Below are 26,879 nucleotides of genomic sequence, written 5' to 3' on the forward strand. Positions count from 1 at the left end.
ATGTACATGCATGTGTGTGTATGTGTAATGTGTGTGTATGTGGGGGGCCCTGGCACAGGATTATGTTTTTGTTCTAATAGGTGCAACATTTAGCAGTGTCTGTGGCCTGAGCCCCCCCTAAGATGCTCAGGGACCCCCTAGCAGTGTTGTGGGGGCTTGGAGGGTTGGAGCTTCTACCCCTCAGCCACCACCAAGGCAAGCACAAAGTGCTTTATCCCAACTTAGACATGGATCTCAGCAGGCAGGCCACGCCCGGGGTTGGTGGGGGGACTCCCCACCCTGCCCCCAGCCAGTGGGGCCTGTGACGTGCTCCCTAATCTCAGTCCCCGGCCCCTGGGCTGAAGGCTCATGTCCCCAGGAGCCAGAGACCTCCCTTCCCGCTCCCTGAGGCAGGTCTCTGGGGCCTGGCGTCTCCCTCGGGAGGGAAGGGGTGCCGCCCCGAGCTCCCACACCCAGCGGACCCGCCCATCCTGGGCATCAGGGAGGGACAGCGGCAGCTTCTGGCCAGGAGGGCGTGTGCTGCGGCCCTAGGTGCTGCATTTGCCAAGGCAGAGCCAAGCTGAGAGGGTCACTCTGGCCCTCCTCCGTCCCAGAGCCCCCTCCCAGAGTCTGTGCCGCCGGGAAGGACCCCACGGGGCCTGGGCGTCAGGTGGACCCAGTTCTGTGCGGCACAAACCCGGGTGTGGGCTGGGAAGACTGCCCAGAGGCCCCCGGATGGGCCCAGGGTGGGAGCAGGGACCCTCCCCACCTCTCTGGGGCTCTGGCGTAGAAGTGGCAGGAAGTACTGGGCAGACGTGGACACACGGGCCAGGCTCAACACCAGGACGCAGGCTGCCCCCGCAGCCCCATTCTCCCCTGTCCCTCCCACGCACCGCCCAGCCCTGGCTCCTGGGCCCGAGTCAGGCTGAGGCAGGGGGGCTGCCCACCCAGCCGCGGTGCCCTGGGCTCCGTCTGGCCTTGCTGGCACAGCGGCCTCAGCAAGTGCTTTTCCAGATGTGGCCTCCTGTGGGGACAGGCCAGGACAGACCGAGCTGGAGCTGCTGTTCCCAGGACTCTGCGGTGCAGCTTCGTAGGTGCGCAGGGGGGACCCTCAGACTCCTGTCCAGAGACGGACATGCAGAGTCTCAGGGGCTCACCAGGGGTCCAGACCTCCGGTTCGGGTTGGTGGGGGGGGGGGCGCCCCGGGTGTGGCCGCTCTGGTTCTGGAATCCAGCCGTGTCTGTGAGGCGGAGGGTGGAGGGGACTGGCCGGCCCGCAGCAGGCTGGGCTGTCGGAAGCAATGAGCTCAGAGCCCGAGGGGGCCGGGAGGGGGGCCAGCACAGCCCCTCCAGCAGCTCCCAGCCTTTGCTGCAACTGGTGGCAGGGAAGCAAGATAAAACCAAGTGCCCGAGGCTGCTGGACAGGGTGTCGGGAGATCTTGGGGATGCCCCAGCCCCACCTCCCTTTCCATACTGAGTCTGACCTAGGACCCACCACGGACTCCAGGCTGCCCAGACAGAGATCGGGGAGCAGACAGACACTGCAGAGAGACCGTCCCCTCCACCTGCGCCTGGCGCGAGCGGGCAAGAGTGCTGCTTCCCGCACCCCCTTCACTCCCCCGGCTCCCCACCTCCCTGACTGCCCGCATGGCCGTGAGCTCCCCCAGCTGGTCTGATCTCTGCATGCGCCCCGTGGGGTGAGGCTGTGCGCTGGGGCAGAGCCGCGCTGTCCTGGCCACACCGCATGCTCCACTGCGCACGGGGGCAAGCTAGCCACGACCATCTGATCCGCAGAGACGGCGCCCACCCCGAAGAGCTGTCCTCCCGCCGGCAGGCAGCTCGCGGCTGTGTCGCGTCACATGCTCCCTCTGAAATCAAAACCGGATTGAGCAGCCCCAGCGACTCCCAGGGGCGGGACGAGGAGGGATTCTCCAGGCTCCAGCCCCATCATTTCTGTCCGAGCAGAGCTGGCTTTGGGGTGAGGGCGGGGTGGGCGAGGCGAGACCGTGGGGCTGCAGGTGGGGAGGTTTCTCACTGGGCTTTTCTGCCCGCTCCCCGGGGTGGCCCCAGATTTGATGCCTCAGAGGGACAAGAGGAGACAAGGAGCCTGCCCAAGACTCGAGAGAGCTGGACTCGCCCCCAGAGCTGAAATAGGGCTTACTCAGCTCACAGCTGCCTTAGCACACCCCCAGCCCCGCGCATCCCAGGGGCCCTCCGGGAGGGGTGCGCTCCCCTTCCCCCCCCTCCCCACCCCCCCCCCCCCCCCGGCGGCGCTGCCCTGCTGGCCAGGGCTTAGCATTGAGAAGGCGGCTTTGGTCTTTTCCAGGGAATGTGCTTGGGGTGCTAGCACTGGGGGTGGGGTGGGGGTGGGGAGCTCATGGTGCAATTAGAGGGGGCATTCAGGGTAGCACTCACTAGGGCTGGCAAACCTTGGGGAAGGGGGAGGGGCCCACACAGTGCTGACCACTTTGCCTGGGAGGGAAGGGCCACCTAAACTCAACCTAAGTTTAGGAGAGGTTTTGGGGGAATGTTCCCTTTTCCTGCCCCCTGAGCCCTGAAGCTGCATGCTCTCCTAGTCATAGTCCTAGATCTCCCCCCGGCCCTATCACCAACTGGTGACACCATAAAGCTCTGACTGGGAGAAGGGGTCTCTAGCACTTACTCTGACTGAAAGAAAGCATCCCTAGCACTTGCTCTGATTGGGTAAAGGAGTCCATATCACTAGCTCTGTCTGGGGAATGAGGTTCCTAGGACTGGTTCTTACTGAGGTGACCAATCCCGGTCACTAGGATTTGCTGTGACTGCGTGAAGGGGTTCCTAGCCTTAATTGTGAGTGGGTAAAGGTGTCCCTAGCACTTGCTCTGATTAGAAAAAAGGGGTCCCTAGCACTCTCTCTGAATGAGAGAAGGGGTCCCAAGTACTGATACTGACTGGAAGAGGGGTCTCTAGCACTTGCTATAACTGGGAGAAGGGTCCCCAGCACTTGCTCTGACTGGAAGAAGAGGTCCATAGTATTTGCTCTTAGTTGTAGAAGGAGCATTTAGCACTGTCTGTGACAGGAAAAATGGATCCATAGTCTTGCTCTTACTGGAAGAGGGGTCTCTAGCACTTGCTTTGACTAGGAGAAAAGGTCCCAAGCACTTGCTTTGACTGGGGGAAAGATTTTCCCCTTGCTCTGAGAGAAGGCACTATAACACATGCTCAGACTGGAAGACAGGTCCTTTGCGTGTGCTCTGACAGGGGGTCTGCAGCACTTGCTCAGTTGGGGAGGAGTCCGTAGCACATGCTCTGACATGAAGCAGGCTTTTATAGGACTTGCTAGAAAAGTCCTAGAAATAGGGTTTTCTAGGACTTGCTGAAATACAGCATCTGATTCTGGCAAAGAGAAGGGGTCTCAATCATTGGTTGTAATAGGATAAAGAGGTCCCCAGACTCTTATTGAAAGAAGGAGCCCTAATTACTGGTTCTGGCTGGGAGACGAAGTCCCTAGCATTTGCAGTGACTAGAAATAGAGGTCCCTAGCAGTCTCTATGAATGAGTCTCAGCACTGTATCTTACTGAGAGTGGTCCCTAGCTCTTGCTCTGACTGGAAGAAGGGTTCCTAGCTCTTGCACTGACTGGAAGGAGTCCCTAGCTCTTGCTGTGACTGGAAGAAGGAGTCCCTAACACTTGCTCTGACTTGAATAAGGGATCCCTAACACTTTCTCTGGCTGGAATAAGGGGTCTCTATCACTGTTTGTAATGGGGCCAAGTGGTGCTTAACACTTACTCTTTAAGGGGTGTCTAGCACTGGCTCTGATGGGAGAACAGTCTCTAATATTTGTTCTAACTAGAAGTAGGGGTCCATAGCCCTCTCTGTAAATGAGAGAAAGGGGTCCTAACACTGGCTCTTACTGGCAGAGTCTCCCTAAAACTTGCTCTGACTAAGAAAAGGGGTCCTTAGCACTTGATCTGACTGGAAGAATGGGTTCCTAACACTTGCTTTGACTGGGAGATGGGTCCAAAACACTTGATCTGAGTGGGAGAAGTGGTCACCAGTACTTGCTCTGACTGAAAGGGGTCCCTAGCACTTGCTCTGTCTAGGAATCAATAGCATCTGCTCTGACTAATAAAGGGGGTCCTTAGCCCTTGCTCTGACTGAAAGAGGGATCTGTAGCAGAAGGTAAGACTGGGACAAGGGGTCCCTAGCACTTGCTATGACTGGAAGAAGGATTCCCTAGTTCTAGCTCTGACTGGAATAAGGTGTCTCTAGCACTAGCTGTAATAGGGTGAAATGATCCCTAACACATACTATTTTTTAATAAAAGGAGCCCTTTAGCACTTGCTCTGACTGGAAGAAGGAGACCCAGCATTTGCTATGACTGAAAAAACAGTCTCTAGCACTTGTTCTGACTGGAAGAAGGGGTACCTAGCACTTGCTCTGACTGGAAGTAGGGGTTACTGCCACCTTCTTTTACTGGAGGACAGTGACTCTAGCACTGACTCTAAAAAAGAGAAGGTGTCTCTAGCATTTGCCCCCCAATAGGGGAAGAGTTCCTTAACGCTGACTGTGGCCAGAGAACAGGTCTATGGCACTGGACCTGATAGGGAGAAGGGGTTTTTAGCATTGGCTGTAGCAGGTGAAGTGGTGCCTAGCATATATTCTTTTGAAGAGGGGGTCCTAGTAAGGGCTATGACTGGAGAATGGTCCCTAATACTTGCTCTGACTAAAATTATGTGTCCCTAGAACTCTCTAAATGAGAGAAGAGGTCACTAGCATAGCACTTGCAGGAGGAGGGTCTATAGCACTTGCAGACTGAGAAAAGGGTCCTTAGCACTTGCTCTGAATGGAAGAGAGATCTCTAGTACTTGCTAAGAATGGAAAAAGGAGTTTCTAGCACTTGCTCTGACTAGGAAAGTGGTCCCTAGCACTTGCTCTGACTAGAAAAAGGAGTCCCTAGCACCTGCTGTGACTGAAACAAGGACTCCTTACAACTGGCTATGACTGGAAGATGGGTCCCTAGCACTTGCTCTGACAGTGTAAAATGAGTCCCTAGCACCTGCTCTGACTGGAGCAAGGATTCACAACCACTTGCACTGACTGGGGGGGGGGGGAAGGGACCTTAGCACCTGCTATTACTGGAAGAAGGACCCCTTGCTGTGACTTCTAGTCACTTGCTGTGGAAGTGACTAGAAGGGGAAGGGGTTCCTCGCACTTGCTCTGACACAGAAAAATGAGTCCCTAGCACCTCTCTGATTGGAAGAAGGGGTTCTTAGCACTTGATTTGACTAGAGAAGCGGTGCCTGGACTTGGTCTGAGAGAGAAAAAGGGTCCATGGCACTTGGTGAAATTAAGAGAAGGGATCCCTGGAACTTGGTTGGAGTGAGATACTGGTCCCTACAACTTGTTTAGATGGGAAGAAGAGATCCTTAGCACTTGTTTTACTGGAAAAAGGGGTCCCTAGCACCTCCAGAATAAGGACTCCCTACTACACGCTCTGACTGGAAGGGGTCCCTGGCACTTTCTCTGACAGGGGAAAAGGAGTCCCTAGCACCTTACCTTATTGGAAAAAGGGGTCCCTAGCACTTGCACTGACAGGGAAAAATAAGTCCCTAGCACTACCTGTAACTCAAGGAAGGAGTCCTTAGCACTTGTTCTGACAGGGAGAATTGAGTCCCTAGCACCTGATCTGATTGGAAGAAGGGGTCTCTAACACTTATGCTGACAGGGATTAAGGAGTCCCTAGCACTTCCTGTGACAGGAAGAAGGAGTCCCTAGCACTTGCACTGACAGGGAAAAAGGAGTCCCTAGCATCTGATCTGATTGGAAGAAGGAGTCCGTAGCACTCGCTCTGACAGGGTAAAGGAGTACCTAGCACCTGATCTGACTGAAACAAGGACTCCCTACAACTGGCTATGACGAGAAGAAAGGGTCCCTGGTACTTCCTCTGACAAGGAAAAAGGAGTCCCTAGCACTTTCTGGGACTTGAAGAAGGAGTTCCTAGAACTTGTTCTGACAGGGGAAAATGAGTCCCTAGCACCTGATCTAATTGGAAAAGGAGTCTCTAGCATTTATGCTGACAGGGATTAAGGAGTCCCTAGCACTTCCTTTGATTTTAAGAAGTCCCTAGCTCTTGCATTGACACAGAAAAAGGAGTCCCTAATACTTGATCTGATTGGAATAAGGGGTGCCTAGCACTTGCTCTGACAGGGATAAAGGAGTCACTAGCACTTACTCTGACTAGAACAAGGACTCCCTACCATTTGCTATGGACTGGAAGAAGGGGTTCCCAGCACTTGTGCTGATAGCACCTAGCACTGCCAGTGACACAAAGAAGGAGTCCCTAGCACTTGCTCTGACAGGGCAAAGGGAGTCCCTAGCTCCTGCTCAGACTGGAAGAAGGGGTCTCTAGAACTTGCTCTCACTGGGAAAAAAGAGGTCCTTAGGACCTGCTGTTACGGGAAGAAAGACTCCCTAGCATTTGCTCTGATTGGGAGAAAGGGTTCCTTGAACTTTCTCTGATGGGTAAAAAGGAGTCCCTAGCACTTGCTCTGACTGGAATAAGTGTCTCTATCATTTGGTTTGACTGGTGAAGGGGGTCCCTAGACTGGTTTCACTGGGAGAAGGGGTTCTTGGATTTACTCTGAGTTAGAGAATGGGTCACAAGCACTTGATCAAATGAGAAGAAGTGGTTTCTTGAACTTGCTCTGACTGGAAGATGGGTCCTAACACTTTCTATGCCTGCAAGAAGGACACTCTAACACTTGCTCTGAACTAGAAGAAGGGGTTCCAAGCACTTGTTCTGACCGAAAAAAGGGTACCTTGCACTTGCTCTGATGAAAGAAAGTGTCCCTAGCACTTGTTCTTACGGGAAGAACAGGTCCCCAGCACTTGATATGATTGGGAAAAAGGTGTCTCAGGCACTTGCTTTGAAAGGTGGAAGGGGGTCCCTATCACTTGGTATGGCTAGGATAAGGGATCTTGAGTATTTCCTCTGAGTGAAAGAAGGGATGCCTACCACTGGATCTTACTAGGAGAAAGGGTCCCTAGCACTTGGTATGACTGGGAAAAGGGGCCCTATCACTTGTTCTTAATGTGGAATGGATGCCTAGCTCTTGCTCTGACTGAAAGAAGGGAGCTCTAGTATTTGTTCTGACTGGAAGAATGGCACTGACTCTGACTGGGAGAATGGGTCCCTAGCACTTGCTCTCACTGGAAAAAGGGTTTCCTAGCACTTTCTCTGACTGAAGAAGGTGTCCTAGCACTTGCTCTGACTGACAGGGGTCCTGTGACTTGCTCTGAGTGAGAGAAAGGGTCCCTAGCACTTTGTCAGTTGAGGACAAGGGGTTCCTAACAATTTCTTGCAATAAGAGAAGGGGTCCCTAACACTAGCTCTGACTCAAAGAATGAGTCCCTTGCACTTGCTCTGACAAGGAAAAACGAGACTCTAGCACTTTCTTTGACTAGAGGAAGAGATCCCTTGAACTGACTGATACGGACTGAATGTGTCCCTAGCACTCTTATTGAAATAAGGGGTCCCTAGTGCTTGCTCTGATAGGGAGAAGGGGTCCCTAGTACTTGATCTGAGTAGAAGTAAAGTACCTAGTATTCTCTGTGAATGAGAGAAGGGGTCCCTAACACTTGCTCTTTCTCAAACTCGAACAAGGGGTCTTTAGTCCTTGTTTTGATTCAGAGAAGGATCCTTAACACATGCTTTGACTGGAAGAGGGGTCCCTAGCACTTGATCTGGCAGGAAGAAGGGATCCCTGGCACTTGCTGTGATTGCAAGAATGAGTCCCTAGCACTTGCTTTGACTTGGAGTAGGAGTCCCTAGTACTTGCTTTGACGGAAAGATGGGGTCCCTAGTACTTGGTGTGACTGGAAGGAGTCCCTTCCCTTGGTTTTGACTTGGAGATGGGGTGACTTGCATTGTCTGGAATCGGGTGAAGTGGTGCCTTTACTCTTTTTTAGAATAGGTCCCTGGCACTGGATCTGAGTTTGAGAAGGTGTCATTCGTACTTACTCTGACTACAAGTAGGAGTCCCTAGCATTCTCTCTAAGAGAACAGGTTCCTCGCACTGGCTCTTTCTGGAGGATGGCTCCTTAGCACTCACTCTGACTGATAAAAGGGGTCCTTAGAACTTGCTCTAACTGGAGTTGGGTCAGTCCATAGCCCTTGCTATGACTAGTAAAGGGCTTCCCTATCACTTGTCTGACTGGAAGAATGGCTCCCTAGCACTTCCTTTGACTGGGAGAAGGGTCCCAAGCACTTGCTTGGACTGAGAGAATGGGTCCCTAGCTCTTGTTTTAACTGGTTGAAGGAGTCCTTAGCACTTGTTCTGATTGGAAAAGGAGTCCCTAGCACTTGCTGACTGAGAGAACGGACCCCTAGCAGTGGCTCTTAATGGAATAGGAATAGGGGTGCCTTGCACTGGCTCTTACTGAGAGAAGGGGTCAGGAGCACAGGCTCTGAGTGGGTGATGGCATTCCTAGTACTGGGTCTTACTGTTAGAGGGGATCTTTGCATTGCCTGTGACTGGGAGTAGGGGTCTCTAGCAATGGCACTGACAAGGAGGTGGGGTCTCTAGCACTGGCTCTCATGGGGCGTGTTCTGTGGGGCATATGTGCTCTGTGTGTGCAGGTGCAGATAGGGCTCCCAGACACACACCTGTACACTGCATAGACATGTTCACATGTACACAAGCACTCCTGTACTCAGGTGTACGTGTGCTCATTATACACACATGTTGACATGCTCATACGAACACCTGTGTGCACAAACACTCGTGCACATACACTTGCACATGTACACGCTCAGGTGTACATGAGCATATACACTCACATGTATATACACACTGGTGCTTACATGCACACATGCTCATGTGTACAGCATTTGTGTACATATATACGTACTCACAGCTATATGAATGCTGACATACACACAGACACAGGTACATACTAACATGTATGTGTGCACACACTACACACACTCACATGTATGTTCGTGTTCAACTCTACGCAGACACATGTATGCATTCATTCACATGTATGTATGCATGCACATGCACACTCACATGTATGCTATGTCTAGGTGTCCACACACAGTAAGACACATAGGTACTTGCCCCTGCTGCTGCCTGGCTTGCAGAAACCTTGCTACCTGCACCCCAATTCCAGAAGCTCCACACAGCCCCCGTGGGCACCAGGATCAGGGTGCCAGGCAGCCCAGCAGCCAGTGTCGGGGGTACGCTGGGTCCCCTTCAAGCAGGGACAGACACCGCTGAGGGGAGCTCAGAGGACCCCCCTTCCCTTGGGCTTCCTGTCTTGTCAGCACACCGGGTGGTGAGGGTGTCGGTGAAGCGGGAGAAAGGCGGCCAGCCCCACTTCACCCTCTGCCCCGTGACCCTGCCTAGCGACTCTATCCACGGGAAGCCCGGGCTCCTGGAGTCTACGGGCCAGTGGGGTGGGGCCCAGGGATGGCTGCCCACTAGTGAGAGAACAAGGATGCAGCCCTGCCCAGCCCCCACTCCACAATCTGCTTTGTGCCTCTCACAGACCCCCACTGTCCAGGCCTCACCTCTGAACCCACGGGGGACCAGACCACTGGGACAGAGGGTCTTGGGTCATTCACAGCCTCTCCTGGGGCTGGCGAGAGGCGCCCGGAGGACCTGCAGCACACGAGGTGTGTGTGAGCCCCGTGCTGAGTTATGAGCTATGGGGATGGCACACACCCGACCGAGGGCAGATGGCAGGGCCCCCGGACCACGCTTGGTGCATGCTGGGAAATTTGGGGGCGCCCAACTGACGGCCTGTGCCTGCGAGGCACTGGCATTTTGTCCCAGAGCCACGGGACTCCGCATTTCTCACTAGTCCCCCAGACAAAGCTGATACTTTAGATACGTTAGCTGAGCAACTGGAGGTCGAGCTAGCAAGAAAAAAGCTCCTAATCAAAGTCCGCTGAAAATAACGCCTCTCCAGATTCTGCAACTGTGTGTCACTCTGCAGCCGAGCTCCCTGGGAACCACTGGGAGAAAGGCAAGAAGCTTCCCGACTCTTGCTCCTGGTCACAGACTCAGCAGCTGGTGGAAGAGAAGCTCCCCCTGACTCTGACCGCTGGAAGGAGGGACAGGCCATGCTACCCCAAGAGGGGTGAGGAGTGCGCTGCATCGTGGGGTGCAGGGGCCTTCCTAGAAGGACTCAGTCTGGTCCTTCTGTGGAGCGGCCCTGTGCCCGAGTCACAGTCAGCCCAGGTGGGGCCTGGCGTCCAGCCGGGCCAGCCCCGTGGTCAGTGGCCACAGACTCCGTTCCTTGTTGGCTCAAGTGCCTGGACAACAGAGGGAGACCTCGAGCCCTGCCGCTCTGCCAGGCAGCCCCGGTGTTCTGGGCCGAGCATCGGAGGCCCAGGCCGGACCACAGGAAGGGGTGAGGCGAATCTGGGGGCAGCGGAAGAGCCCCACCTCTTCCCAGTAATCCGGAAAGGCTTCCTGGAGGAGAAGACATGGCAGGCAGTCGTGTTTATATAGAGGAAGGGAGGGAGTCCTGGCTGGGCAGAGGAAAGTCTGAGCAGAAGGGATGAGGTGGGCGCGGGGGTGGGGGGTGTCCTCCCCTGCTCTGCTGCCCTCCGCTGAGAGGCACTGATGGGGGAACGGCACCCTCATGCCTGGCCCCCCAGACCTAGACTCCATGGCACAGTGCTCACTCTCACTCCTGCCTGGCCAGGGTGCCCCTCAGAGAGTCCCATGGTGGGGCCAGTGATGACAAGAGTCAAGGAGGGAAGAGACCCCCGGGACACGTGCCGGGCACAGGGCGGGGTAAGGCCCACCCACCACGAGGCTGGCGCATCACCCCAGCCAGCACGGGCGCAGAGACACGTATGGGGCTTCCGCTGTGGGTGCCGGGGGCCAGCGCCCCTCCCCGCCTCCGTGATGACAGGAGTGTGCGGGACGCGAGGACCTTCCAGAAACGGAAATGGAAACTCCTGAGACAAATAAACTGTGGGGCGTGGGCCTTAAAACCGGCGCCTGCTGTTTTCTGGGGTAGCCAGTCGTGGGGGACTGGGGGCGGCCGTGGGACGTGGGGCTTGTGGTGGCCGCTGGGTAAGACCATCTTTGGCTCCACTGTGTGAATGGAAGGAACCAGCCAATGGGCACCGGAACCAGGACCCTCGGGAGGGGGAAGTGAGGGAAGATAGGAGAGGAGGGTCCAGGAAATGCCCCTCCCCACCTGGTGGGCGCCTGCATGGGCCCGGCCTCACTCGGGGCCTCCGCCAGCTCTGCCCACGGTGTGTTCCTGGTGGACAAGCAGACGCAGCTCCGTGGGACTCCTCATCGTTCAACCAGGTGGTCCCAGAACAGCACAAGGGGCTCAGGAAACAGGGGTCCCTGCCATTGTTGGGGCGGGCTGGGGGGCCGCCTGCTGCCAGCCCCCCGCACCTCCCACTTGTGTATGACAAGGACCAGGCCTAGGGCACTGGTCAGGAAAGGGTGCCAGGCTGCCCCCGCCCGCTCACCCCTCAGGCCCCTGGCTGGGATGTGCGGCTTCAGGAGAGTGCCTGCTGGCCAGGGGACTTGATGGGCCCGACGGGGGGCTGCCAAGACGCCCATCTCAGAGCACACCCGGGCAGGGGCAGACCCCTGAGGCCCGGGAAGGCCAGCAGAGGTGCTGATCCCCCAGACATGCGGCTGGGCTGGACGCGCCCCCTCCACCTTCCTGTTCCAGAACATCCCAGATGGCCTAGGGGGGCTCCAGACTCGAGAACGCAGCTGGGGTCCCGGAGGCTGAGAGCCAGCGGCAATCACCCTGCACTTGGAGGTGGCCAGGCCCAAGGGCAGCGGGCTGTCCCGTCCAGCTGGCCCAAGGTCGCCAAGGGCCAGAGTGAACAATGGGCAGTGGGTCCAGCGCGGCTGGGGCCAGAACAAAAGCCCGGCACTTCCTCGCATTGAGGCCCCCCTTCATGCCCTGCCAAGGCGGGCCGGAGGAAGCCCTGTCAGGCGTAGGGATGTTTTGCAGACTGTTCCCAGGAGATGGTCCAGCCTGTGCCAACAGGGTACCAGGCGGCGTGGAAAGGGCTGTCTAAGGTCGTGGCCTGCCTGCCAGGAATCAGGGTAGCCGGGTGGGTCCAGAGCTGCCCCTCTGTGCTCCCCTCTGGGCCTGGCTCTGGCGTGGGCCTCTTGCCTGGCCCACTCCTGTCGCACCACGGCAGGACGGATGAGCCCAGGTCCACCCTAAACCTTTCTCGGGCCCCAGAGTGCCCTCTGGCCATCAGCATAGTGTCCAGCTTCTGGGACTTTCAAAGCCCTTTGGGGTCCCTCCCCAGCGGCCCCTGCTTCAGCAGCCACCCCAGCCTCTCCACGGGGCGCCCGTGATGCACGGCCCCTGCACTTTTCCCGGGTGTCTCCCGCCACAGCCCCCCACCTCCGAGCTCCCTGCCCCCAGAACACCTAGGTTTGCGGACAGGGTGAGAGAGCCACTGAGCACAGAACAAGCCCCCCTCAGAGAACATACCGACGTCACCATCAATCAGCCCCACCTGTGCCCCAGCTATGGCCAAGGGCAGGGCCCAGACAGAGCCGCAGCGGCCAGCGAGATCCCACACTGGGCACCCAGCTGGGCCTAAGTGAGTGCTTATCACCCAGTGCACCTCGGCCAGGAGGTGGGAGGCTGCAGGACCTCAAAGCAGAAAATACCAGATAAGCACTGAGGATTACTTTTATCAGAGCTCACAGGAAAGGCGCCAGTTTCCATCTCCAAGCCACACCCGAAATCAACGGTTTTGAGACTCGAGGTTCGTCTCCTGCCCCGGGCTCAGGTCCTGGGCTCTGTGCTGGAGACAGCGGTGAGTGGCAGCAGGGGTGGGCCTCGGGAGCGGCTTCCTCAGCTCGGGGTCCCCACAGCCTGGACGGACAGGGACCTGGGGAGTGGGATGAGACATAGAGCTGGCCTGCAGGGATTAGGAGACGGGGCACAGGGCAAGGGGCATGTGTGCACGCGTGTGCATGCACACATGTGAACATTATGTGTGTGTGTGCGATGGTCACACACAGGGAGTGGTACACTTATATCTGATCGATGACTGAGACCCCATCAGGACTGAGGAGCTGGTCAAGAGTGGAAACTGGTTGGGGGCGCAGAGCGGTATAGCACAGCGGGTAGGGCGTTTGCCTTGCATGCGGCCGATCTGGGTTCAATCCCCGGATCCCATATGGTCCCCTGAGCACTGCCAGGACTAATTCCTGAGTGCCAAGCCAGGAGTAACCCCTGAACATCGCCAGTGTGACCCAAAAAGGAAAAAAATGCTAAAAGTGGAAACTGGGGGCCGGAGAGATAGGGTGCCTGTCTTCAATGTGGCCAACCTGGGTTCGATCTCCGACATCCCATATGGTTCCCTGAACACTGCCAGGAGTGATTCCTGAGTGCAGAGCTAGGGGTAAGCCCTGAGCATCGCTGAATGTGACCCCAAAACAAAACAAAAGAAAGAATGAGCTCTCCCAGAGGCAGAGATCTTCCTGCAGTCGAGTGACCCAGGAGGACTTCCTGGAGAAGGAGCCCTGGGGGAACCCGAAGGTAGGGTCCCGGGAGCAGTCCAGCTCTCAGGCAGACTAACAGCATCCCAAGGCCCCCTCAGTTGTGCCCCTTCAGCCAGACTGTGTGTGGGTCTGTCTCCAAGCACAGCCCTGGAGTAGAGCTGGCCTCACCAGGCTCACCCAGGCTCACCCCCGTTTGGCGGCTTCCCTGGGGGGCAGGACACAGAACAGGTATTAGTGGGGTCCTGGGCAGGAGAGTGAGCAGTGCCACGGCGGGGGAAGCCCAGCTGCCGGCTGTGGCATGTGGGCTCACAGCTCAGGGCGGCCTGAGCAACACCCGGGCACCGCGCACGCCTGGCGGGCGCCTCCCCCTGCGACCGCCCTGCATGAAGCAATCTTCACTATCGCAGATGCCGGGTGTTTTTCTCTGCCAGTCGTGCTCCCACAGCCGCGTGAGGGCTGGGCAGTGCCAAGGTGGGCGGGAGAGAAGCGCCTGCCAACAGCCCAGGCAGCCGAGCGCCTCCAGCCAGCTGCAGGACCTGGGAGGACCCTGTGGCCAGCGAGTGCCACCCACACAAGGCGACCTGCTGCCTGGCCCCTGCCCGGGGCTCTTTCCGGGCTGCAGGGCAGCGCCCCTGGCAGGGAGAGCCGGGGACAGTGCAGAGTGGCCCGGGGGAGGGGCGCCGCCACCCCTTGTCCCACCCGCCACTCGTGAACTCCTGCGGAGCTGACTAGGGCCCCACAGGCCTCCTTCCGCCTTCCGAGCCCAGGTGAGCCGCCCTGGGCACCCCCTGCCAAGCAAGTCTGCAGAGCAAACACTTCATTGCGCCCTTGTGCTGCCGGGCACGGCTCCAGGTGCTCCTCCGACACCCATTCACCCCACCCGCATTGCAGCCCTGTGAGGTGTCGAAGGCCTGACCAGGAGACCAGGGGACGGGCCCTGGGGAGCCAGGTCAAGTGCTCTGGGGGCCGGGCAGGCAGGGGGCGGGAGCAGCGTAATGGGGCTCAGGGGCTGGGGGGGGGGGGCGGCCCACCATGGGTGGGAGCTGGGAGCTGGGTGGCTGCGCTGCCCGAGAGGTCTCTGCAGAATCACGTGCCGTAGAACACAGCTTCCCCTGAGCCGGCTCTGAGAGAGGTGCCTTGGCCTTTGGGGAGCCCTTAGGAGGGAGCCCTCTGCCCTCCGCACGCAGGACGCGTCTGGGCGTGGTCAGGAAGTCCTCTGTGGCGGTGGAGCCGCGGGCCCTGGGGGTCCCCCTGGGCTGGCCTGCCTCTGCCTCTCTCCCGGGCTCCTGACCTCCCTCTGCTCAGCGTCCAGGAGGGGTCCAGCCCAGGACTCCCTGCTGCTTCTGGGAGCTGTCTTCCCACCCAGGCTCTCTAGGCAGGACTCAGGGGTGCCAGGGGCTCACCCAGCAGGCTGACCTCTCCGCCTGTCCCTGGGCCGGGAGGGTGAGCACTCTGGAGGGGGCCTCAGGGTAGCCCGGCAGCAGGCGGCTACTCTCTCCAGAGCCCACTGGGGCAGGCTGGCAGTGCCCCCACCACTGGACGCCAGGCTCAGAGCAGGGGGACAGGCTGGGGTGAGGGGTGTGGCCTTTGGGGGCCACAGTGGAGCCCCTGGAAACAACCTCATGTGTTTCTGGGGGTGTGCAGAGTGGAGTGGCTCCACTGGGCACAGTGGGGGCAGCTGGGTGCTGGGTCACACTCCTGACACACGAGTTTCACATGGTTGGGTCCCCATGGAGGAGCAGGGGCGGGGAATACTTGGCGTGGCGGGTGTATGGCGCCAGGGGCCACTGGGCCCGCTGACTGCCCACGGGGCCCAAATACAGGCCTTAGCCTGTGGCTGCCCCTGACAAATGCTTGGGGTGCATGTGGCTCTGGGCTTGGGGGGTTCCACGTGGCACTCAGGGGCTGGTGCTGAAGCGCTGGGGACAGACCCTGAGCCTCTCACAACCCTTTCAACTCTCTCCAGGCTTGCACAGACTTAATCTTTTGCCTTTTAGGCATAGGCAGTGCTCAGGGCTCACTCCTGGCTCTGTGCTCAGGGCTCACTCCTGGCTCTGTCTCAGGGCTCACTCCTGGCTCTGTGCTCAGGGCTCACTCCTGGCTCTGTGCTCAGGGCTCACTCCTGGCTCTGTGCTCAGGGCTCACTCCTGGCTCTGTGCTCAGGGCTCACTCCTGGCTCTGTCTCAGGGCTCACTCCTGGCTCTGTGCTCAGGGCTTACTCCTGGCTCTGTGCTCAAGGCTCACTCCTGGCTGTGCTCAGGGCTTACTCCTGGCTCTGTGCTCAGGGCTTACTCCTGGCTCTGTGCTCAGGGCTTACTCCTGGCTCTGTGCTCAGGGCTCACTCCTGGCTCTGTCTCAGGGCTCACTCCTGGCTCTGTGCTCAGGGCTTACTCCTGGCTCTGTGCTCAGGGCTCACTCCTGGCTTTATGCTCAGGACTCACTCCTGGCTCTGTGCTCAGGGCTCACTCCTGGCTCTGTGCTCAGGGCTCACTCCTGGCTCTGTGCTCAGGGCTCACTCCTGGCAGTGCTCAGGGCCCCGCAATGCATTGCCAACCACATGCCCAGGCCCTCACACAAAGATTGTAATAGGATTTGTGGGGGGCTATAAGTGCTCTGCAGCTTGCCTGCACCCTGCCCTGAGAAGTCTGCCCTGACGGGGAGAGTGTGCCCGCGTGCTCAGCACCGCTGCCTAGCTGAGTCTCGCCCTGGCGGGCCTGGCCCTGGGTCGTCACACGCCACCCATTCCAGGAGGCCCTGGGCGAAGGGTGCCCCCCTGCAGGTGGCCACGCTTCAGGCTTCCAGAAAGAAGCCTTTTGTGATCTGCTGGAACTGCCCTCCTCCCCCCGCCCCCCTGCAATGTGGAGAATATTTTGATTTCTCCAGGCTTGCCAAGGGACACTGGTCAGGAGGTTAAGTGAGTTTCATTGAAAAGACACTTTTCCTTCCCAGGCTGATAAACAAGGCTGTGGCAGGGAGGCCGACTTCCTCGGGCCAGGCCGGGGCTGCAGCGGCCGGCCAGCCAAGGAAAACAAATGCCCCCACTGTTCGGGGACATATAGGAAGCGTTTCTGCGGACGCCCGCTGTGAATGGCCGGGGGAGTAGGAGCTCACACAGCCAGGCTACAAGGGCCTGTCTGGGGCGGGGGGCAGCCCGACCCAGCCGCTCCCCCCTGCACGGCAGGGCCTGGGGTGGCCGCCACTGCCTGGGCCACCTGAAGAGGGCGAGGGAGCCGCCCGCGCTGTCCCTCGCTGTCCCCCCGAGGCAGGGGAGGCGAGACAGGCTGAGTGGGGTCCGGCTGGCGTGGGGTCGGGCCTGGCTCACTCACAGGCAGGAGTGTGCGGGGACGGCTGGACTCACAGGCCCTCCGCGGTGCTGCTCAGAGGGGCCCTGCCCAGCACGAGGCGCCCTCCCAGCTCCCGAGACACGAGGGTCTCCCTGCCCCTGGCCCCCTACAGCCTTCCCCCCAGCCCTGCTGTCTCCACACACCTTTCTGGAACCAGTCGGGCCCGTGAACGGGTGAAGGACACACCCCATTCCCTTGTCGCAGCCTGCTTTATGCTGGAGCTCCCGTCCCCCGGCCCCCCTGCCCAGGGCTCATTCCCTCAGCCTGGCCCAGCCCGGAGACTTTCTTCCCACACCCCTCTGGGCCCCTATTGCCTGGCTAGGGGGCAGGGGTGTTGCGAAGTGGGTCAGCCTAGCCGAAAGCCGCAGGGACAGTACCCCAGCCCTCCCACTGCAGGGCTTTCTCAGGTGCTACGGGGGCCGGTGGGTGCTGGTGGGGATCTGCAGGGCCCTGGGCCCCCGCTGGCCCCGTTCACACAGACACATGACACAACAGGACACACGTTTCAACCCTCGGTCCTTCTTTATAAAAAGACCAAATTAGGAACATCCAGGGCCCCCGGACAGGCTCCTTGGGGGGCTGGTCTGGGGCACAGCCCGCGGGCAGTGGGGGCGGAGGCACAGGCCGAGTCCTGCTCTTGCTGGCAGACACAGTGGGCGGGTGGGAGCCGGGCAGCGTTGCCCTGGCCTTCCCTGGCCTGCACGTCCCTTCCGGAAGGTGCTGGGAAGTTCTGGGCCCTTCTGCCACAGTGCGGGCCCAGGTGAGGGTACAGCTCTTCGTGGAGACGTGCCCCGAGGCCTGGGCTCTGCGGTCACCCTGGGCTGAGTAAGGGAGTCCCCCGGGGTCACAGGATGGGGTCCGAGCCATTCCAGCACACGGAGGCGCCCTTCCACCTGTGAGGGAGGAGCAGAGAGAGTGTCAGGGATGCCCACCTGGCCCCGCTCACGCCCCCACAGAGCCGCAGCACACATGGGTCCCGCCCAGACGCACCCCTCCTCTGGGCACCTCTGTGGCCAGCATGGGGTCCTCAGCCCGTGGGAGGGACCCAAGCAGCCCAAATCCGCTCGAACCCACAGTGCCTGGTGTGTGTCTTACGGGACTGTTGGCACGTGCTAGTTCCCCAGGGGCCACCCTAATGTCACGGTACAGGGGAGAGCTGCCGAGAGTGGGGGCTGCGGGGGACCCCTCCAGGGACCTGGGAGACCGTAAGGATTTTTGAGCTTTGTTCCAAGAGCCACCAGAAGCCTGTGAAAGGCTGTGAGCGGCTCGTGGAAACACAGATTTGCCATTTATTAAAGAAGAAAAAAAAGATTTTCTGAAGTCACAGGCAGCACTGCACACAATTAAACCCGAGGCCAGGGTTTGAAAAACGGGATTACAGTTCCGTTTCCAGATGAAAGTTACAGCCACGAGCCTATGCAGCCTTCCCGGTGCTTCATCTCCGTCCGGCCCTCGTCTCCTGAACAACTTGGAGTGAGGACCAGTCCCGGCAGATGGAGCGTCTCTGAACCGTCTCAGCAGCAGGCGGGTCCACCCTCCTCACCAAGACTGAAGCCCAGTGGGAAACTGAGCAGCCCTGAGGCTGGAGTCAGGGTCCGCCGAGGGGGACCCTGCACGAGCCACACCCTGGGCTAAGTATGGACTTTCTTGCTCCAAGGCTGCACGGGAAGCAGAACTGAGGCACGAAGAGAAGCAGCAGGAGCTCCCAGCAAGACGCCAGCTCCCCGCCAAAGGTCTGCAGCCTCCGAGAGGCTCCACTCCGGCCCCGGGCGCGCCCAACCCGCTCCACCTCCGAGAACGGACACTTGCCCCTTCCTCTCGGAGCGCACGGAGCTCATGTTCGGCTCCTTTTGTTGTTCCTCCAGTTATTTTGGCTTATGGAGCCACACCTGGCTGTGCTCAGGACTAACTCCTGGCGGGCACGGGGGACCACCGGGGATGCTGCAGGCAGGGCAGGTGTCCTACACGCCATCCTAGCTCTGCAGCCCCTCGTCAGCTTCCTTTGTCTCTGGCCCCTGCTTGAAGGTCTTGCCATGACACCGCTGGCCACGGGCAGCTCCACGGATCCCGTGAAGCCCATAGATCTGTCCCGGGTGAGTACATCACATGCTTTACACATGCCACTCACCCTCAAATGAGCAAAACTATTTCCTGCCACATGGAGGAAAACTGTCCAAGAGCCCACCCGTGACACTTGTGCCTGCAGTGAGGCCAGGAGGTGACGTCTGCATGTGGCCCGTTTTGGAATGATTAAAGTGTGTTTTCCTCTTCGCTCCCCCCAGGGCACTGCAGGGCCAGATCAGTGGAGGCTCGGAGACTGTGATGCGTGTCAGTCTAGACACGGCATGGTGCGTGCCAGTGGACGTCTGGAGGACTGTCATCTGGCCCTGAAGCTCGCTGGGCTGGAGCTCCCTGTCAGCAGGACAGGCCTTGGTGGGCGGCGAGGGAGACAGACTCAGCCATGAAGATGCATCATCTTAGGAAGCTGGAATGTCCCATCGCCTGTGCCACTGTCCCTAGGCAGGGGGCTGGAAGATGCCCCCCGCAGGGTTGTGTGGCCTCCAGGCAGCGAACCAGACATCCCTGGGTCCTGCCCCAGGCTCAAAGGCAGGTCTAGACAGGCAGACAAGCCTGCTTGAGTGCCCTGCAGAGGCCCGGCCACTCCCTGCAGAGGTCAGATCACGCCCTGCAGAGGCCCGGTCACGCCCTGCAGAGGTCAGATCACGCCCTGCAGAGGCCTGGTCACTCCCTGCAGAGGCCCGACCACTCCCTGCAGAGGCCCGGTCACTCCCTGCAGAGGTCAGATCACGCCCTGCAGAGGTCAGACACACCCTGCAGAGGCCTGGTCACTCCCTGCAGAGGCCCAGCCACTCCCTGCAGAGGTCAGATCACGCCCTGCAGAGGTCAGACACGCCCTGCATAGGCCTGGTCACTCCCTACAGAGGCCCAGCCACTCCCTGCAGAGGTCAGATCATGCCCTGCAGAGGCCCGGTCACTCCCTGCAGAGGCCCGGCCACTCCCTGCAGAGGCCTGGCCACTCCCTGCAGAACCCGGTCACTCCCTGCAGAGGCCAGCTCACGCCCTGCAGAGTTCAGCTTGAGAAGTCCTGAGGGAGGCCTCTGCCATGTCCCGAGCCCCAATGGCACGACGCCGTGCTGGACCTGCCTCCCGTATGGTCTCATCATGTCAGGCCATGTCCCTGGTTGCCTTGGACGGGGGAGGATGCAGCGTTCCTGGCATCCGGGCGCTCTGGCCTCCTCCTGAGGGGTGGAGGCAGGTGCCTTGGAGCCTGCGAGGTGCTCTGGGCTCATGGACACTTGTCATCATCACTGAGACTACATTCGGGGCCGGGAGAAGGCTCTGGAGATGCCATGGGTGGGGGGCCAGGCTCCTCTCGGAACCAGCCTCGGCAGCACCATCCAGGCTCCACGCATGCCCCTGAGCGCGCTGAGATCTCCCCCTCATTCTCCTCAGGCCACTCACAGGCTGTACTGCTCTCCTGCGGCTGCAGGTAGGCCACCTCCTGCACCCAGACTCCCTGAGGACCCCACCACAGACGGCTCCCGCAGGCAGCAGGCCTGGGTCTGCAGAGGCCACAGTGGTCTCAGCGCCGGTCACGGCGAGAATGACGGCATGGCCAGGCTTCCAGCGTCACTGCCCGTCCCTCTCCTTCCTTCCCGCCTTCTCTGCCATGCCAGGCCCCGGCAGTTGGTCCCCACATGTCACACCAACAGTCACTCCTGATGGAGCTCGAGGACAAGGCCTGCCTGCGCGTGCTCCCACTCTGGCCCCTGGTGCTAGTCCTGAAGCTCTCAGCAGAGATCATGACCCAGCCCGGCCTGGCCCCCGAGGGCCCCGTCTGGAGAGTGCTGGGACCACCCCCCACCGAGAGAAGCTGTGTCAGGCAGGGGGAGCCCCCAGAGCAGGACCAGAGTTGGGAAACTGGGAGATTCGGCCCGGGGGGTGGTCCCTGGCAGGAAGGTGCCATCAGTCCAAATCAGTCACTAGGGGAGACGGCACAGGGTCCGGGACAGGCGAGAGGCGGAGAGGTGGGAACCCAGCGGACTCCCGGGATCCCAGCAGACTCTCACGGTCCCAAAAGACTTCTGGGGTCCCAAGAGACTCTGGGGAGAGGGGGGTCCCAGCAGACTCCTGGGGTCCCAGCAGACTCTCAGGGTCCCAGAAGACCCTCGGAGTTCCCAGGCTCCAGGACAATCCTGCACGTGGTTGCTCCACGTTTGCCGCTGACTGTGGGTTTGGACGGTTCTCTGGGGAGAGGGTGTGGGAGAGAGGGATGCTCCTGGGCATGTGGGGCCCTCAGGGCCCCTCCCCTAGCTGTGACAGCTCAAGGTATCACCAGACCTTGCCAATGTCCCCCAGAACCCCGAATCACTCCCAATGACGGCCATCACCAAGAAGACAAAAAAAAAAAAAAAAAGCACAAACAGCCCAGCCTGGCTGGCACCAATAAACCATGTTCTGGGGTCTAGGCCTGAGAAAAGCTGCGGCAAGGCAAGTAGAGGGCAGCCCGGGCTTCATGCTGATTTTTTTTTTCCCTCTTTTGCTTTTTTGGGTCACACCCAGCGATGCTCAGGGCTTACTCCTGGCTCTCATAAATTACTCAGTAATTTCTGCACTCAGGAATTACTCCTGGTGGTGCAAAGGGGACCATGGGATGCTGGGGATCAAACCTGGGTCAGCTGTGTGCATGGCAAGCGCCCTACCCGCTGTGCTACTACTCTGGCCCTGATTAACTTTTATTATTTTTACATTTTAAAAGAAGTTTCTTTCGTGTGTGGGGGAGAGTGGCTGGAGAGCTGGTACCATGTAAAGACATTTGCCATGCAGAAGGCCGACCCTGATTTGATGCCCAGCACCCCCAGGAATGATCCCTGGGCACATGGCCAGGGGCAGGGGACAGAGCCCTGAGCATGGCCGGGCACATCCCAACCTGCCCCTCTTGCACCCCATGAAAAACACTTATTGCTGCTGTAGTTTAGGTCCACGTTTACGACTGTGTCCAGGCTTATGAGTGTCATTCATGTACAGACGCTGCAGGGCCAAGATGCCCAGTGCCTGGGGGTCACTCCGGGCCTCTTCGCTCCCCCCGCCCAGTTCAGCTCCAAGGAGAAGGGGGCAGCTCTGGTTGCAGAGTTGGGCCTGTAGAAATACAGCCCGAATGCATGGCCACATCTGACCACGCCACGCCTCCGATCTCGGGAGCGCTGGCATCCCGCGGAGCACACCAGACGGGGCGGCGTGCAGCGAGGAAGCCGAACGGTCTCCGCTGACGAGAGCGTCCACGCAGACGCCGACCTTGCAACAACAGCCCCGTGGACCCCCAGACAAGGACTTGATGTCCCCGTGGGGAGACACAACAATTTGCACAAATTTTCTTCTATAGGAATATTTTTTGATCATCTTGTTAGCCTTTTATTGGCAACAAGCAATACAAAATAAATTACTGTGGGCCGGCTACGGGGGCGGGCTTCAGGGGAAACAGAGACAGCAGCGGAGGGAGGGCGACAGTCGTGGAGGGAAAGGGTCTGGAATAGATGAATGCCTGCAACAAACCATCACGAACAACCTTGTAAACCATGGTGCTCAAATAAAGTGGAGGGGAAAGATTTTTAAAAACCAAAATAAATAAATAAATAAAGGGAACACATACAGCCCGCGGGGGCTGGAGAACAAGGCCCAAGGTAAGACCCTTGCCTGCGCACTGCGGCCTGATTCCCAGCCCGGCCAGGAGCAAGCCCTGAGCACCCCTGGGCCCCGGGGGTCTCCAGTGTCCCTCCTGCGCCTGCCCTGGAACCAGAGCGGCTCTGGACTGGGGCTGGGGCTGCTGCCCACCTGGCCCGGCCCACCCTGCTCCCCTTGGACTCGCTCCTCTGCTCCAGCTCTCCCGGGCCGGGTCGCTGGGGGGGGTGGGGTCCCTCCCACTGACCATCTTGAGGGCCAGAGCTGACCTCACTTGGCACCATGCCAATCTCAGTGCCTGGAGGTGCTGCTGAGGGGGACCCCCCCACAGGTGAGAACCCCTCCAGTGCCCAGGCGAAAGGGCGAGCTCTGGCCTTTTCCCTCACCCCAGCTCAGGGAAGAGCCTGTGTGCCCCGGGGACCCGGGGGGAAAGTGGTGGTGCTGGTGTGGGATGGGCGAGGGATGGGCAGGGGACGTGGCGGGACACATGGTGGACACAGCCCGTTCATGCTGGGAAGCCAGAGAGCGAGCAGCAAAGGCAAGTGCGGGCACACATGTGGGGTGGGCGCTCAGCCCGGCCCCTGGAAGGCACAGACTGGGCTGGACTCAGGCACGTCTGCAGCTGGCATGGGGTGGGGGCAGGGGGTTCTTCCCATCGGTCCCAGCGCAGCCGCCCAAAGCTCAGGAGAGGCCCCTGGTGTGTGTCTGTCTGTGCCGTGGAGGAAGGGGCAGGGACAGACCCCATGTTCCTGACTCAGTACATGAGGCTGAGACGTGTGTCACTCCCGAATAGAGGCAGCGGCCGGGCCGGGTGGTGCGAATTCGGATGCTCTTGTCCCAGGTGTCTGCTCTTGTGCAATGTTGCTAGGCAACAGAGCCAGGTGGCCGGAAGTCGGCCGCCCACATAGTGACCTTTCCCTGGGCAGGGACAGGCAGGTCTAAGCTTCAGGGGCTGGCGTGGCTGCAGGTGGGGCCGCGGGTCACCCACCCCTTCAACACCGGGGACTCTGATGTGGCAGGAGGACCCTGCTGGGCTGGACGACCCCAGACAGCCCCCAGAGCCTGGTCCCGCTGCCTCCTGCAGAGCTGGTGTGAGGCGGGAAGTCACCCCCATAGAGCCCGTGGCCCCCAGACCCAACTGTATGCTGAGAGCAAACAAGATGCGCCTGGTGTGTGGCTGGGCGTGGGGGGATGCCCACAGGCCCAAGGGGGCTCCAAGGTCCCCAGCCCCAGCTGGACAGGTGCCTGGGACTGGAGGGGCCTGGTGTGGGCGTGTGGGCAGGCCCCAGCGGTCTTGGTCCCTCTTGGTCCTGCACCCGCTGCCCGGCTCGTACACTCTGAGCTGTTTGAGACTCTGGGCCTGAAACATGAGCCCTCGGAGCTGGGCGCTGCCTCCGGCTCCCTGGGGAAGGCCCAGCCCTCCCCTCCTCATCACTGCCCCACTGAGGGCAGCCAGGGGACCTCAGGTGGGGCTCACGGAGCGGGCAGGCAGCGGAGTGCGGGAAGGTCACGTGGCCCACGGGCACGGCCAGGACAGCACCCCAGGCCTGGATCCGCAGTGCCAGCAGCACCTGGATGGCCTCGGATGCCCATTCCCAGGACCCCCAGATCTGGGCGTGACCCCGCGAGCAGTGCCTCCAGACATGCAGGGGGTTGGCCCTCGGCCTCCTTGGTCCCCATGCCCCGTCCTGGACATGTGCAGTGACATCTCATCCAGGGAGTCAACGAGCACCGGAAGGGCCACTGGACAGGGTGCTGGGCTCGGCCTGCCCCAAGACGCTCTGCGGACAGAAAGTGGGGCCAGGGCCGGGCACCTGGGCCAGCTAGCTCCCTGCCCGTGGTGTGGCCACGCCTCCAAGTCACGGTCACCAGGGATGACAGCCGGGAGGAGGGGAGCCTGGGAGAGGGGTAGACCCCCTAGACATGCTGGGCTGAGCTTCCTATTCCAGCAGCTCTGGTGGGGAGACCAGGCCCCCCACCCTGAGTCACAGCGCCGAGCTGGCTGGGGGAGCCGGGGGGTGCCTGGGTCTTCCCTGGGGAGAGAGACGCCCCACTGGGGTTGGGCGGTTCCGAGGTTCAGAGGTGGGCCCTGCCGGAAGGGACAGAGAGACAGACGGCGCCCGCGGCCCACCTGCAGGAAGGCTGTGCGCTGGCCTCCCGCCCCGCCCAAGCTTCTCTCATCACCCGGAATGAGGGGCCTTTGTACATGAAAGGGGAGCGGCACCGCGCCTTTAATCCTCCCGCCCGCCCGAGCAAAGCCGGCCCTGACCCTACAGGAATGCCTCATCCCGCCGCCTGGCCGGGGCGGGCAGGTGGATGGACCGGCCAGCAGATGCGGATGCGGCGCTTCCCCGGCCCCACCCTGCTGTCTCTCGCCACATGGAGCCCTGGGTCCCGGCAGCTCCATCCCAGGGTCCTGTGGAGGCCCCTGTAGCAGCCAGGAGAGCCTACGGCCCAGGCCCGGTCCACATGCCTCCAGCCCAGCCCTCACGGGCGCAGGCCACAGGCCGCTGGTCAGGCCGGGAGAGAGGCAACGAGGCGCGTGTGGAGCGAGATGACGCGGCCGGGCGGCAGTGGGCTCCTGAAGGCTCTGTGGTGATCAGGTGACAGCAGGTGCAGGAGGCAGCTCCGTGGACCGCGCATGTGGGCCCTGCTCCCCACGGCCTCCTCCCTCCCTCCCGCATGCTCAGTGCTGGTGGGCTGAGGACACCCGTCCTTGCCCTCCCCCAGGAGAGCTGGGCTGGACGCTGGACACGAACGAGTAAAGCATAAACCCAGACCCCAGGCCAGGCGATGCCTCGTGACCATAGCTGCAGCGCGGGGGGGACACTGCCTCAGACTGAGGCTGGGCGGACCATGCCCCAGGCTGCTAAGGGAAGCCCCCTTGCCCCCTCCTGCCTCCTGACCAGGTGCCTCCTCCCAGTGCCCAGTCCAGGCCCCCGGGTGGCTGGACCTGCCTTCCTCCAGACCCCATTGATGCCGCAGCCTTGGAAGAGAGGCCTGCGAGGCCCCCAGTCGGCAGCACCCCCCCCCACACACACACTCACACTCACATGCCCATCACCCCACTCACTTGGTCCTGATGCAGAGCTCCAGGGGTGGGGTGAGGTCCCGGCCGTCGTCCTCAGGCACTGTCTGGGTGGTGTCTGGGGAGGGAGGGCAGGGGTGCCCACTGGTCAGCCCACGGGCACCTTGGGTGCAGCACCTCACCCCATCTCGGCCTGAGCCCCCGCCCCTGCTGTAGCCACCCCCCCGCCCCCGCCCCTTCAGTTCCAGAATAGTCTTTCTAAAGGCTCGAGCTTCCGTCAGAAGGAGCATCCAGGGTGCCTGGGGAGAGGAACCTGGCTCCCTGCAGAGTGGGTCCAGCTGGCTGGTGCCTCGCCCGCCCCTGGCCCCGGGTGGGGGCGCACCCACGGTCAGCCGGATCTGCTCCTGCTGGTTGGCCAGCCCGTCGTAGTAGTAGAGGTCGAAGAGCCGCTCCGTGCGCCAGTCCTGCAGGAGCGCGGGCTGCAGGCTGAAGAGGACGCTGAAGTGGCTCTCGGCGCACACAACCCAGATGGGGAAGCGAGGCGTCTTCAGGAAGCAGCCCACCTGCGGGGAGGGGGTGCTGAGGGGCGGCACGGGACGGCCCCTTGGTCTCCACATCCAGAGGACCTCCCCCTAAAGCCCCATCTGGCCGCAAGTGCTGCATGAGAGCACCGGACCCTGCGCCTGGCAGAACCCACAGCCCCCGACGAGGCTGTTAGGGTGCAGTCACGTGCAGGGGCCCCGGGGTCTGCCTGAGTCGGCCAAAGCAGGGAGGACCCAGGGCCTGTCCTGGAGGGCGCGTGTGGACTCGGGGGTCAGGAGCCTGACGGGGAGGTCGTCTGGGAGCTGCGGGATACCCGGGAGGAGGATGGCAAGGGGTGGGCTGGGATGAGACCCCCCTGACAGTACAGGGAATCCGAGGGACGGGGGTGCTGCTGCTGGGCTCTGAAGGTCAGCTCAGACCCTGTGCCCACGGTGCTCCCTCAGGTGCACCTCCAGACCCAGCCTGGTCCATGCCGCTGCCTGGTGCCCGTGGCCCCGCTGGCGGCCGCCCAAGCCCTGCTCGCCCGGGAGACGTCTGCGGGCTCAGGTGTTTACGACGCAGCACGCGGATTAAGGAAAGAATGGGAGTAATTTTTCCAGTGGGGCAGCGGGTGACCTTTCTCCAGGGCCTGTCCTCCCGGCCCCCTCAGAGCCTGGGGCGTTTTGTGGTTCTGTGGTGGGCACGGGGGCCCTGCAGGCCCTGACCCAGGTGGTGGGGACTCCGGCCCCGAGGGCAGAGGGGCTCCTCACAGGCCCTAGCCCTGTCCCCTTACCTGTGCTC

General features: G+C 60.5%; 1 protein-coding gene across 1 annotated transcript in view; it reads right to left on the reverse strand.

Annotated features, from left to right (window-relative positions):
- Positions 1-17,327: 17,327 nt before the first annotated feature.
- Positions 17,328-26,879, reverse strand: part of MINDY4 (MINDY lysine 48 deubiquitinase 4) — a 93,773-nt gene continuing 84,221 nt past the window's right edge. Inside the window, exons 16-18 of the mRNA XM_012932360.2 lie at positions 25,939-26,119; positions 25,602-25,674; positions 17,328-17,721 (exon numbers count right to left, since the gene is read on the reverse strand). Of these exons, the coding sequence (XP_012787814.2) occupies positions 17,673-17,721; positions 25,602-25,674; positions 25,939-26,119 (303 nt within the window). The 3' untranslated portion in view covers positions 17,328-17,672. The remainder of the gene's footprint in view (positions 17,722-25,601; positions 25,675-25,938; positions 26,120-26,879) is intronic.

Source organism: Sorex araneus, chromosome 1 (assembly GCF_027595985.1).
Source record: "Sorex araneus isolate mSorAra2 chromosome 1, mSorAra2.pri, whole genome shotgun sequence".
Lineage (NCBI taxonomy): Eukaryota > Metazoa > Chordata > Mammalia > Eulipotyphla > Soricidae > Sorex > Sorex araneus.